General features: G+C 36.0%; 2 protein-coding genes across 7 annotated transcripts; both read right to left on the bottom strand.

Annotated features, from left to right (window-relative positions):
* Window positions 1-3256: 3256 nt before the first annotated feature.
* On the bottom strand, window positions 3257-5910 carry LOC7457644 (peptidyl-prolyl cis-trans isomerase FKBP16-1, chloroplastic). Of its 6 annotated transcripts, XR_008058692.1 has the most exons (9): window positions 5733-5910; window positions 5188-5358; window positions 5019-5053; window positions 4855-4948; window positions 4613-4673; window positions 4430-4515; window positions 4047-4092; window positions 3907-3977; window positions 3330-3476 (listed from the first exon to the last, which is right to left on the bottom strand). XR_008058692.1 is itself a non-coding variant. In XM_052451042.1 (8 exons), exons 1-8 carry the CDS (start codon window positions 5792-5794, stop codon window positions 3399-3401), a joined length of 618 nt encoding a protein of 205 aa, XP_052307002.1. In that variant the 5' UTR covers window positions 5795-5905; the 3' UTR covers window positions 3257-3398. The 6 variants fall into 6 exon arrangements, 5 of the variants coding, with proteins under 5 accessions (XP_052307002.1, XP_024464038.1, XP_052307003.1 ...); XM_052451042.1 differs by lacking the exon at window positions 4430-4515 and having other exon boundaries at window positions 3257-3476; window positions 5733-5905; XM_052451048.1 differs by lacking the exon at window positions 3330-3476 and having other exon boundaries at window positions 3516-3977.
* A 2593-nt stretch (window positions 5911-8503) lies between these two features.
* On the bottom strand, window positions 8504-12164 carry LOC7471695 (probable receptor-like protein kinase At1g30570). The gene has a single exon (XM_002299016.4). The coding sequence runs from the start codon at window positions 11372-11374 to the stop codon at window positions 8846-8848; it is 2529 nt and encodes an 842-aa protein (XP_002299052.2). The 5' UTR covers window positions 11375-12164; the 3' UTR covers window positions 8504-8845.
* Between the last annotated feature and the right edge of the window lie 566 nt (window positions 12165-12730).

Here is a 12730-nt window from a genome sequence, read left to right as displayed (position 1 = left end):
ATAAAGATGGCTAGTTTGAACATGGTCTTGGCTTTAGCCTTTATGTTTTAACCGTGCGTGCGTGTGTGTGAGTATTATATAGTCTAGACGATGATGGTACGTAGGTGATTGTGATGCATCAACCCTTTCACTTGTGGTCCGTTTTGTTTTTAGCTTTGGTTTTTCCTACTCGGTGAAGGTGATGGCCTTTTGCTTTCAATAATCCCCTTTTAAAAAACCATGGCTTTGTCACGTATAAGCCTCTAAAGGTCAAATCTTTGTCCACTTATCGGCGTTTGATGTCCTAATCCTCCCATAATTTCAGGATTTTGTTCACAAATACCTCTATTTATTTATCCCTTAATCTTTATTATAAGGGTGGTAATGGGTGGTGAGGTGGGATGATGCTCTTGGACTGCCTTTGTGGACCGACTCTTTCCTTCACCTAAAGCACAACTTGTATAGCGTATATTATATAATAATGAAGGTCAGGAGTCAAAAATCCAAGAGTTGCGGCTTTTCTACTTTGTTAAGCCCAAAGACCAAACTTTACAGTTTAATAACACCTGAAAGCTACTTGTGCGAGTCTGGTTTAAACCCACTCAAGGAATCGAAGATAAGGTTTGGCTTGATTGATGCCACTTCTTGGGCTTGGGAAAAGAGCCCTTTGAGAGACATGAATGATGATGGCCCATGGCTTTTGAAGCAAGGTTTGCTTTGGGATTTATCTGCTTGCATGCATGTGTGGAGTATGTTCTTGGCTTAAAAGCATTATTATAAAACCCCATATATCCTCTCGAGTCAATCCAAGAGACTCGCCGGCTTTATTGTGAATCAAGTTGGAAATTAACAACGTTAAACTTAATAAACCTAACAAGTTCAAAATGATATTGTTTTAATTTTTTTAACATAAATAATTTTAAAATAATATTGTTTTAAATTAACTCATTCAATCTATAATCCGAGTTTTAAGCCGTGTCATGGTTCGAGCCAAGGTTTTGTAACTATATTTGAAGGCATATTTTTCTACAAGATGAATTGATGATGATGGCCCATGTATTGTAAAATTGTTATGGCAATAATTTTAATGAAAACAACCGAACCTCCAATTATCAGCATGAAAGAAAGTGGGTTGGCATGGCTTCCATTGATGACCCTTTTTAAACATTCAATATTATTATCCTCTGTTCCACTAAAAACATGGAGACCAGACCATCCCTTCCCTTGGATGTGCCGCAACTCTTCAATACTAAGTGATGTCTCTACTGGTTCTGTACTTTCTATAGTGAAATGGTAAACGAATGCTACCTAAAGACTCCAAATAATATTCGACTATCTTTCCTACACGAATGCTGGTGGGATACTAGTTGGGTTAAAAGGAGTCGATAGTAGACACCTTGCTATCAAAAAGACTATAGTGCAATGCAGATAATGAGATAGATATAGGGAACTCTTGAGAACAGCATCTTGATAAAATTGGCGAGACATCAACATGACATGACACAAGACGGAACTAGAAATAAAAGCCTTCTGAAAGCTATATAGACCATCATTCACAAAATGAAACATTTAGATAAGAGTACCGTCTCCATCCTCATCGAATCTGACATTTGTATCCACATAAATCAACTAGCTTCAGCTTAGGATGGGAAGTAGTTATGGCCATGAGGCAGCTACTAATTACAACTGGTCACTAAGCAATACTTACCCAAGTTGCGCCTGTTTGATTGTGTTAAGCTGGTGCTTCAGCATCGTTTTCAAAAGATAAAATAACATCATCAACATAAGAAGCTAGTAACCATAGGTTCAAAGAACTGTTACACCACAAAAACTTGATCCTTTCAATTCCTAAGACTCTTCTTTTGTTATTTCATAGGCAGCTCCCACTGATTCCACGCGACACTGCTGCATGACTGGAGTAATCAAACCCTGGTCCAGGAAATTCTGTGTTGTAACTGGAAAGAACTATCTCTCATCAACAAACTTTTCCATACCATCCAACAAATCTTTTTGGTTGACATCTAAACTGTGAAAAAATAGGCCTAAAATGTACATTTCTTGGTTCTCTGATAGCATTCATCCACTATAAACCTATCATCCAATCAGGAAATCTAAGATAATCGATTTAGTACACATTACAATAAATAAGATTCCACTTCCTTCTCCGACTGCAATGCATTGAGCCTTCCAATAGCTAGTAGAAATAACATTGCAAAAGGTTTTGGAACTAAAATGGGAAGGGATAAATCAGCAAGGGCACACGGCACTAAACGAATACTAGAATCAGCTCCTTCACGTGCATAGCAAGAAAATAGTATACTAATAGTATACTTCACCCGGTTAACTTTCAATACTATAAATTACAGAATCTCCAAATCTAATCCCCCTTATTACTTCTTCTATTAACTTATAAGTTAATGTCCTCAAATCAAAATCAAAACCACACAATCACATTCGCCTAAATAATCACACGCACTTAAATATTGATTCTTTTTAAACTAAAGATTTTCTAAAAACTATATAATCAACAACATAAAGAAAAAAAAAAAAGAAACCCCACAACTAAATTCGCCCATATAAACACAAAATAGATACATAAAGCCCAATTCGTGCCTATAAAGATCCTTTCTTTTTGCGTTGGCTTACACATTGAAGGTGCCAAAAAACCTCTGATCAACAAAAGCAAGAAACCGCACGATTAAATTTCTCTATATAAACACAAAAATACGTAAACTTCAATCATTGAAAATAAATATTCTATCTTTTAGTTTTTTTTGCTTACACATTAAAGGTGCCAGAAACGGTGTCGTTAGCAGAGCGAACAGCAGCTTCGAGATCAAAGCTACCGAAGCTTCCTAATCCATTGGTGTATTCATTTACATCGCTTTTTGCTGCATATGAGTTCCAATCAGCCAACAAAGAAGATGGGGGTTTCTCTTGTTGTTGATCTTCTCCACTGCTTGAAAACCAACTCTGCATTGTTTTGATTGAAAATGAAGACAACCCAGTTGATGATTTTGTTTAAGGTTTGAGAATGTTGTGAAAAGAAACGATCTTGGTGATGATGCCTTAATGTTTATCAGCTTGGTGAAGAAACACTGGAGGTGAAATGGTATTTCCGTTTGAAGCTTAGGAAAAAAAAAAAAGAGGGACAGTTTTGACAGGAACGATGCCGTTTGAATTTGTGGGCTAGTTTTGCATATAAATTTGATATTTAATTCGAGTGAATTATTTTTATTAAATTAATTTTACTAAATTAATATTTTTTTCAATTCAATTTTACTAAATTAATCATTTCCACAAATCCATTTCCAAATGAATAATAATTTTCTTTACACAAATCTAAAGAATTGTTCAAGGTTTTGTGCCATCAACAGCATTAGTTCTAGAAAGAATGGATACAAATATAGGAGGCAAACTTAGAGGACTTTCAAGAGCTGCACTTCAAATATGAGAGGCTCATTTGCATGGGAGAAGAGGCTACGTCGAGGGCCAAACTGAAACCAGAAGCCATTACCATAGTCATCACCAAAATGTACAAGAAGGACTAGCAGATATAATTTAAGTAGAAAACTTAAAACAAAAGAATCACTCGAGTAGCATGTAGTTGATGATGTCTGGATACAGAAGAGATGAAGACAATAAAGATAACGGGAACATGTTCTCTTTGCCTCTTATTTTAAAATTAACTAAATTCATTCTAAAATAATTATTTATTTTGTGTCTCTGTTTTTGTTCCTTCAACTAAACATATTTTTGTATTTTCTATACTTGTCTCAATACAAAAGAGACGAAATCTCAATACAAAAGAGACGAAAACAGTTTTTATCCCTTCAACCAAACATGTTTTTATCCCTTCTATACTTGTTTTTTCTGTCACGAAACACTGACCAGATGCAATCTTGGACACATGATAAGAAGAATCACCTCATCAGGGATTGGTTTCAAGTTTTCATTTACGTATCCAACAGAAGGAGGTATCAATGCTCTTCTCTTACCTGAAAGGTCAAAAAAAGGGTAATTATACAAAAGCCAGTATAGTGGGTCTATAAGGTCCTTGAGCATACCTCCAACCTTCATGCCAATCAAGACTTCCTTCAAGCCCTTAATAATCTGTCGAGGGAAGAAAACACAACTTCAGCCACAAAAAGCTTATTAAAATGCAGCAAACGATGATGAAAAATTAGGATTTCTGTTCATAAGCAAGACAACAATCTTGAAGTCGGTAAGTGTGTATTTCTATAGCATGTATGATAGTTGATGGAGCCATCAGTATAATATATAGGAAGTACGAAATATTCAATGATATGCTATTGGTTTGTTCTTGGCACAATTCTTGTCTGGAAATGGGAACGTTTGTTCCCCATTTTCAGCTATAAATAGAGGGCAGAAGTGCAGCAACGAGTAAGCAGCAGCAGCAGAGAGATAAAGAGAGACGTGAGGCAATTACAGAGAGTCGGGAGTTGAGTTGAGGGGTGTTCCTCCTCCTCCTTTGTTGTAATTGTATTTTCTCTCTATATAATGAAATTGGTTGCGCTGTGGATGTAGGCAATTGCGTAGAATTCTTATGCTCTCGCAGGTCCTAACACTTTCAAGTCCATTATCTTAACTTGATCATTAACTTCTACCATACCTGGTTCTCATCCAAAGGAAGTATGACAGGCGAGCTTTCGCCGCTGAATTGATCCACGGTGCTGCATTATTGCATATTTGCATGGTTAGAGAACAAGATCAGCCTCGTTAATAGCTAATAGAGGATAGTAAGAGTATGTCAGCAAAACTAGTCATGATATGTGACAGTACAAATGATTTACAGAATCAACAGATATTCAAGCAAGACATCTAAAACCCACATGAAATTTAGACAACAATCACCTATGAACAAAATATCCATTTGAACGCCTGCAAACATAGTTAACTTCAACTGTATCTCCCTCTTGAGCTTCCGGCCCTTCCCCTTCAATAATCTCTATATATAAAAATTATTAAGTTGTAAGTTCAAGTAATAAGCAGCTACTTATGCAAGATTAAGAAAGTACCTTGAAACCTAACCCCACTGGCAAGCTTCAGTGTCCTGGACACTTCAAATTCCAATCAAAACAATCATATCAGAGCTACTAAACAGTATTGATAAAACATCTTCTAAGCCCCCAAAAGATCAACAATGATAAACAAATGAGCTGGTAGCTACGACAAACAAGAACTTACCGAATAACTTCAGGCTCCTTCATCTCTGGCATCGGGGCAGCCAAAACTGGATTGATGGACAATAGGAGAGTATTGAATCCACAAAACTTCAGCACCATCCTCCTTGACAATCTTTTTATTTCTAGTGAAGAAAATTTGCAATGCAAGTCCATGGGCATCGCATCCTTGGGTCTGGTACATCATCAATCAATGTGAACCACTTAGCTGTTTAAGCTGTCATTACACTTCTTTTCTATGTTAAACATAGTATTATAGCATTCTAGTCAATTGTCCTCCATTAACAAGCACTCAAGCAGCAGAACCATCAAGCAAAATCTTGTGTTCCCAAAATCCTAAAACTGGTTATGATGAAATAAAATGATCAAGAACAGACCACTATACTATTACAGCCTGATAATGCACAGAAACATAAGCATTTCATATTACTACAAGTCACATAAACTTCATTCTGGTAATAGTTGAATGCCAAGAAAGTGAATAAGAACACATACAATTACATGATGAATTGAGAAAACAAAAAAGCAGAAATCTTTGAGGATATTTACCTTGTAAATTTGGAAGCGCAAGGGAAGTGAAGCAAGGTTTGGAATGGAAGTGCATACATCATCGAAAGACAGCATCAAATGGATGGTTTCAGAAGGTGTTAAATAATGGATAACAGGATCAGCTGAGTGGACTTGGTTTGTTGAAGTACGAAGGGACTAGACCCTGTCAGGATACAGTAGTTGGCATGACATGAGTATTATTAAACCAAACCTGGGTAACGGGTCAACTCGGTGACCCTAACCCGGACTGGGTTTCATGTTGAACCAGGTGAAGAGTTGTCGACTCGGTCAAAATCTGAGGGAGACATGAATTGACTTTTTTTTTTATTAAAAAAACTAGAATGAAGGGATTTAGATTTTTTTCAGAAAAAACTTAAAATGATATCATTTTATTGAAGGGTTGAATCGTCTAATCTATAACTCAAATCTTGGATCAATTAGGATTTATAATTAGTTGACATTTGATAATTTTTAGCGCCCCGTATACATCTACGATTGTCCCTTTTGGATTGGGCTCCATAGCCCATTCTTGTGTGCATCTTAGGTGAGTAAATAGCTACCTTACCGGTCTAAATTTATGTATTTAAAAATGAAGTTGTGATTATTTTTTAAAATATTTTTTATTTTAAAAAAACTAAAAATACTCGATTTTCACCGTGGATAGTGTTTTTTATTGTTTTATCTTTTATTACACTTAATAATTGTCTTGAAAGTGGGGGTAGAGTTGTCTTTTTAAGAGAATCCAAATGTCATTTGTATATTGAGCGGTGCAAGTTTAGTTATTTACTCTTTAAAATTTACAGCAAAAATATTTTTTCGCTTTCAAGCTAAAAAATTGACCTTTGGTTCATGGTTTTTTTGCGTATTTTCCCATTAATTTGCACAGTTAATTATCGATTCTACTTTTTAAAGCTCAAAAATATTGACCTTGTAGAAATGTTTTTTTTTTTTAATCTTTACATAATTTTGGAACAGTTAAATTACATATATAACCTTTGACTAAAAAACAAAAATAAGGCTACGTGGGAGGATGTTTTAGTCTTTGCAAATTAGTTTTTTTTTTTTTTGTAATATTCATATGTGCTTCGGTCCTGTTTAATAATTTCTATTTTTCAAATATTAATAAATTAATTAAGAGGCTAGGGTGTGTTGTTCACGCATCAACATTCTATGCGCCATTCTGGAGACTCGTGGAACATATTCCAGTGGCCAAAAACTTTCAACCCCCGTCTCATCCGATGTCATAGGTGGCAACGCAGCTCCTAGGATGGCACGTGTAGTCAATACTGCAGCGGATAAGTGGCTATGAAGTTTTTTTTTTTCCAAAAATTTAGTTGTATTTTTTAATTTAAATTTTTTTTAATTTATTCCTCATTTTTTTAATCTAATGCTTCATAAAATTTTTTATTCCCTTGTCATTTAATCTCATTAGATTTTTTTAATCCAATCTAGTTCTTATTTTTTTTATTGCTATTTTTTTATCATTTTCATTAATTTATTTTTTGATTTTATCCTTTGGGATTTAATATAAATTTATTTGGTTTTCAATTTTGGTCCTTATTTTTGTATTGTTCTTTTTCGTTCTTTTCTTCATTTATTATGTTTTTCAATTTAATCCCTGATTAGTTTATTTCAATTATTTTTTATGTATGATCTAGTCCTCATTATTTTTTTTAAATTTTCATATGATTTAGAATTTTGCTTTGTGTTTTTTTTGTGTTTACCTTTTACAGGGTAATTCCAATCTTATAACCCAGTACACCAGTTTTGATGATGAACCCGATTTAAGTTCAGTCTTTTTTAAAATCCTTTTAAAAAAACTTTGTTTGCGTTTTATTTTCATTGTTTGACATTGACTTATTGAGCCTTTTTGTTTCATGATTTGTTATGCATTCTTTTTTTATTGGGTTATTCTTGTCTCATATCTCTGGTCACAAGTCAGTTGAGTTAACTTAGGTTGACTCAGTTTTTTAAAATTTTATTTTATCATTTGTCATTGAATTATTGACCCTTTAGCATGTTTTATTAGATATTATTTGGGAAAAAAAAAGCAGTTGATGCGTGCAACGCACACATCCGCGCGTGATGGTTTATCTCGAGTGCGAGTTATTCAAGTTAACCCGGGTTAACTTGCATTTTCTTACTAATTTTTTTGTATTCAACCTTGGTCTTTTTTGCTAGGTGCTTTTTTTGAAAGTTTAATTTTTTTATAAGTTTTTTTTTTAATTTTATTATTTTGCATAAAATATTTTTTGTCTGATTATTTCGATAACAGGTTAGTAAAGTTAACCCGAGTTAACTCGAGTTTTTTATGTTTTTTTGTTGAACTTTTGTTTTTTGCTAGGTCCTTCTTTTGATTTTTTTTTTCCTGGTCTTATATTGCGGGTTGTGGTCTAGTCAAGTTAGCCCGAGTTAACTCGAGTTTTCTTCTTCATCATTATATTTTTTTAAATCCCTTTTTGCTTTCATATTTGCATTAGATTATTAGATTTTAAATTTTATAATTTTTTTTATTTTTTATGTGGGTTATTTTAATCTCGAGATGTATTTTAATAAATTTAACATGACTTGTCTTTAATTATCACTATTTAAATATATTTTTTTGCATGGAAAAAAATTTAAACATGCCCGCGAAATAAAAAAAAAGACAGTAAGAACCAAAACGCTACATTACATGTCTAACTTTTATATTATATATTATGACAGTAATATATATATATATATATATATATTCAGAGCAATTGGTTCCAACAAAAAGACCAAAAAGCAAATACTAAAAGCAGGACAGTAGCAATTTTCTATGACACCAAGAATTGACTTGAAAGTCAACTTGACTATAGCAAGCTATATTACAAAGAATAAGATATGAAAGACTACCAAGATTACGTCTTAGTTCACTCCACTTGCTGGTAAAGATAATGTCGATATAATAACACAGCTACCCCAAGCACATAATCTGATAGAACAAAATAAAAGAATTTTGGACCATTATGATAAAACGCTGTAATGAATATAATCTCTAGCTTTTGCTAGACACCTACCTAGGCCACTCCATTGTGAAATCCAGCAGCTGCATACTGTTTGCTGAAACCATTGCGGCAGCAGGTTCTCAGTCACCCTTCATGTCGAGGTCTAACAGTGTCTTCGTCCAAGGAGGAAGGTCGTCTCTGTGCATCTTCTGCTACTCTCAGTTCCAAATCCTCCAAGGCCTGACTGCTAGTAATAGAAGTTTCAGTAGCATTGGTGCGCATCCAAGCTTCATGGAGTTGCAAGACATATTCCAAATGCCACAAAACTTCCCCCATGGTTGGTCGATTCCTTCCCTCATCAGCAAGGCATTTTTCTGCTATCTCTCCGAACTTCTTCAATGACTCCGGGCAAGAATTTCCTCTGAGACGTGGGTCAATGATGGTCTCGAGTGACCTCTGCCGCTGCCACTTCATTGCCCACTCTGCGAGGTTGATCTGGTCTTTTGGCAAGCTTGGATTTATAACAGGTCGAGAGCATACAACTTCAAACAACACCACGCCGAATGAGTAAACATCAGATTTCTCAGTCAAATGCTGTCGACGGAAGTATTCAGGATCAAGATATCCAAAGCTCCCTTTCACTGCTGTACTGACATGTGTATGGTCCAAAGCTGGACCATCTTTAGACAACCCAAAATCTGCCATTTTTGCTACAAAATTCTCGTCAAGCAAAATGTTGGTTGTCTTAACATCCCTGTGAATTATTCCTCGATCTGCTCCTGTATGAAGGTAATGGAGTCCCCTGGCAGCACCAGTGCATGCTTCTAATCGCTGCTTCCATGTCAATGGAGGGAAACCACTCCCAAAAAGATGACTTCTAAGAGTTCCATTTGCCATAAACTCGTAAACCAAGATCATCTCATTCTGTTCATCGCAGAACCCGATCAACGAGACCAGATGCCTGTGCCTTAACTTTGAGAGCATCTCAATCTCCGTTTCAAACTCAGCCAGGCCTTGCTCGGATTGTGGGTTTGACCGCTTGATTGCTGCAAGGGTGCCATCTTCGATCTCCCCTTTGTATACTTTACCAAAGCCTCCAACTCCAATCACCAAACTGTCATCAAAATTGTCTGTTGCAGCACGAATCTCTGACAATGTGAACCGCCTGCCAACTCTAGTAAATGCTGCCACGGATCCATTCAGAGTTTGGGCCCCTCCCTTAGCATTAGCAATGCTACTTAAAACAGCACCATGCATGAATAGTGGCCGCCACCCAGGAGGGTTGTCTTTGGTATTGCTCATTTCATTTCTCTGACTTTTACAGAAGCAAAAGATGCAAGTACATGCAATTGCAATTATGAGAGCAGAAGCTACACCTGCTCCAATCCCCAACCAGAGAATCCAAGATTTTAAATGACTAGCTGATTTCCCAGTTGGACCAATTCTGTCACCGTATGCAAGATTCCCACTTCGGCTCAACTTGAAAATCTCCAGCCCATTCAAGAGAGCATCGGTTCCCCAAGCACCAACTGCGGTGTCAGGACCCAATTGGATCCAAAGGGTGTTGATTTTGGCAGATATTGCATCAAAATAATCCTGATGATACGCTATGTTCTTCCCTCCTGATCGCGCATAAACATCGAAGTTATCTGCAGCAGTCTTGTTGTTTATATAGACCTTGAAAATCCTCTGGTTTGCCTTGTCATATACCAGCTCACAAAAATGTAACCTAATTAAATAATCAAAATCAGGATCTACTTCGAATTTCCATGACATGTTAAACTTTTTCTCCAGGACTTCTGTATTGGACATTATTCTTGCTGTTTCATATACAAGAAGAGGAGCCACCGAGGAATCATTGTTCGAAGCATAAGTGACATTAGAACTATTCTTGATTTCAACACCAGCATCGGCTGTAATCATGTAGCTGGAATCCACTTCCCATTTCCTCCAAAGATCTGAATCCTGATCAGGTTTAATCTCTTGTCCCCCGACATTCAACCTATACATAGTTTCAATCCCCCTTCCGCTCACATTGGCATCACTTCCACCCACTCTACGAACCAAGTCTGCAAAAAGTGTACCGATCACAGGGACAATCTCCATGGCATTTATGAACCCGAATGATCCCTTGGATGGAATGAACTCAACCACAAGCACATCATTGATTGCTAGAATATACTCTTTGACCAAGGACAAAGAACTTGAATTGCTGTTGGAATTCTGCAAGGGCAGATATTTGTCTGAAATCTCACCAGGAACATTGAAATCAGCCAGCAGTTTCAGACCATTAGCCACGACACTAAACAAGGACTCGTTCACATTATGATTCTCAATAGGGAATGGACAAAAATGGAGTCTAACAAAGTAGTTTCCCTGCACTCCAGAAAAAGTATAATTCAAACCATTGTCAAAAATTCGGGCAGTTCTGTAGAGTGAATCACCATTTGCTGTAGAATCAGTGGCAGCGACACCAGGAGAACTGACAGTGAAATTATCATTTGGGACCAAATCACCAATCCATCTCCTGCCATCTACATTAACACTGCTATTTGCACCACAGTTTACAAGAAAAGATCTAGACTGAGCTTCTCCACTGCTAACAGATAGGAATACTATGACCAGAAATACAACACCCAAAAACCCTCTTCCCTGGACCTTCTCCATTACCATCAATTTCCCTCAAAAACCTCGAGTCTTATATTCTAACTTCAAATATAAAATCAACCCTCTATTGTATAACAAAAACCAACCAAAAGAACAGTATTTCACAAAACGCATGAAAATCCCATCTCTTAAATCACCCAAATTACCTCACCATCATCATCAAAGGTTCATAACAAATCATACATTAAAGCATCATCAAGAAATCTCAACAAACTTCAACGATGCATTCAAGTTCCTAGCAAAAACATCAAGTTACCTTCTTTAACCCCGCATAGGCATCCGAATTATCACTTTCAGAGACTTGAAAGCTATAAACCAAGAATGCTTATCAAAAACCAGCAGCACACCCTCCTTTGAATCGACCTTCTCCAATCAACAACCACCCCGGTTAATGTTCAGATCTGAACCAAGAAGAAACATGCAAGAACTGGATACAAAATGGAAGAGAGAGAGAGAGAAAAATGGCAATGAGATATAAAGCAACAACCTTTTTGCTTAGAGAAAATTATTACAAGAAACAAAAAAAAAAAAGTGATCTTGTAATACTATATGTGTTTTATATAAACAAAGGAACTAGAACATGGGTTGTTATTAAATAAAGGAAGAGAAAAAGGTTCACTTCTTTCCATCCTGCTTCTTGTTTGTTGTATGCTTTAAAAAAAAGACAAGAATCTGACATAACTTACACTTTATTGTAATCTTTTGTAACTGTTGGCATTTGGCAATTATCTATGAAGTGGCAATAATTTTCTATTTTACATTAAAAAAAAAAAACATGAAAACACACACAAGAGACACAAAGACGCCATCTTTTGTAATCTTTTCAATATTATTTTTCATTACTTGATGATGGGTTTTGGCTGCTCTTTCGCTCTCACCAGAGATGGGGTTCCATTATTTGTGAGGTGGGTCACATGCAGATGTCTCTAAGATGATGAGCAGTGATGGCGAGGATTAACAAAACTGCCCCTTGAGTTTTTCTGAGCACTGTCTGCCCTCTTGTCCGTACCAAGAGTAGAGTCCTTGAGAGAGTTAAGGCCAGGGTCCTTGTCCTTCTCCTATCTTTATGATCAAGTAAACCAATTAATGTTTGCCACCTTACATGCTTGCATGTCTTCCTCAGTTCCTCTCTTCATAACTCTCCATCAACAGCAGTTTTACATAGAAAATGTAAATTCTTATGAATTATAATTAGTACAATATTCTCTATCTTCGTCTTTCCGGTCAGATATGTATTGATACTGACATTGTTAATGCATTCACCCAAGAAAGTTGAAAAACAAAAGGGTAATTATATCACTAATATTTCTCATGATCATGAAGAAGATCTTCAAGGGGACACTTGTTTTTAAATTTATTTGG

This window comes from Populus trichocarpa, chromosome 1, assembly GCF_000002775.5.
Source record: "Populus trichocarpa isolate Nisqually-1 chromosome 1, P.trichocarpa_v4.1, whole genome shotgun sequence".
NCBI lineage: Eukaryota > Viridiplantae > Streptophyta > Magnoliopsida > Malpighiales > Salicaceae > Populus > Populus trichocarpa.
This window is presented reverse-complemented; position numbering and strand designations above follow the sequence as displayed.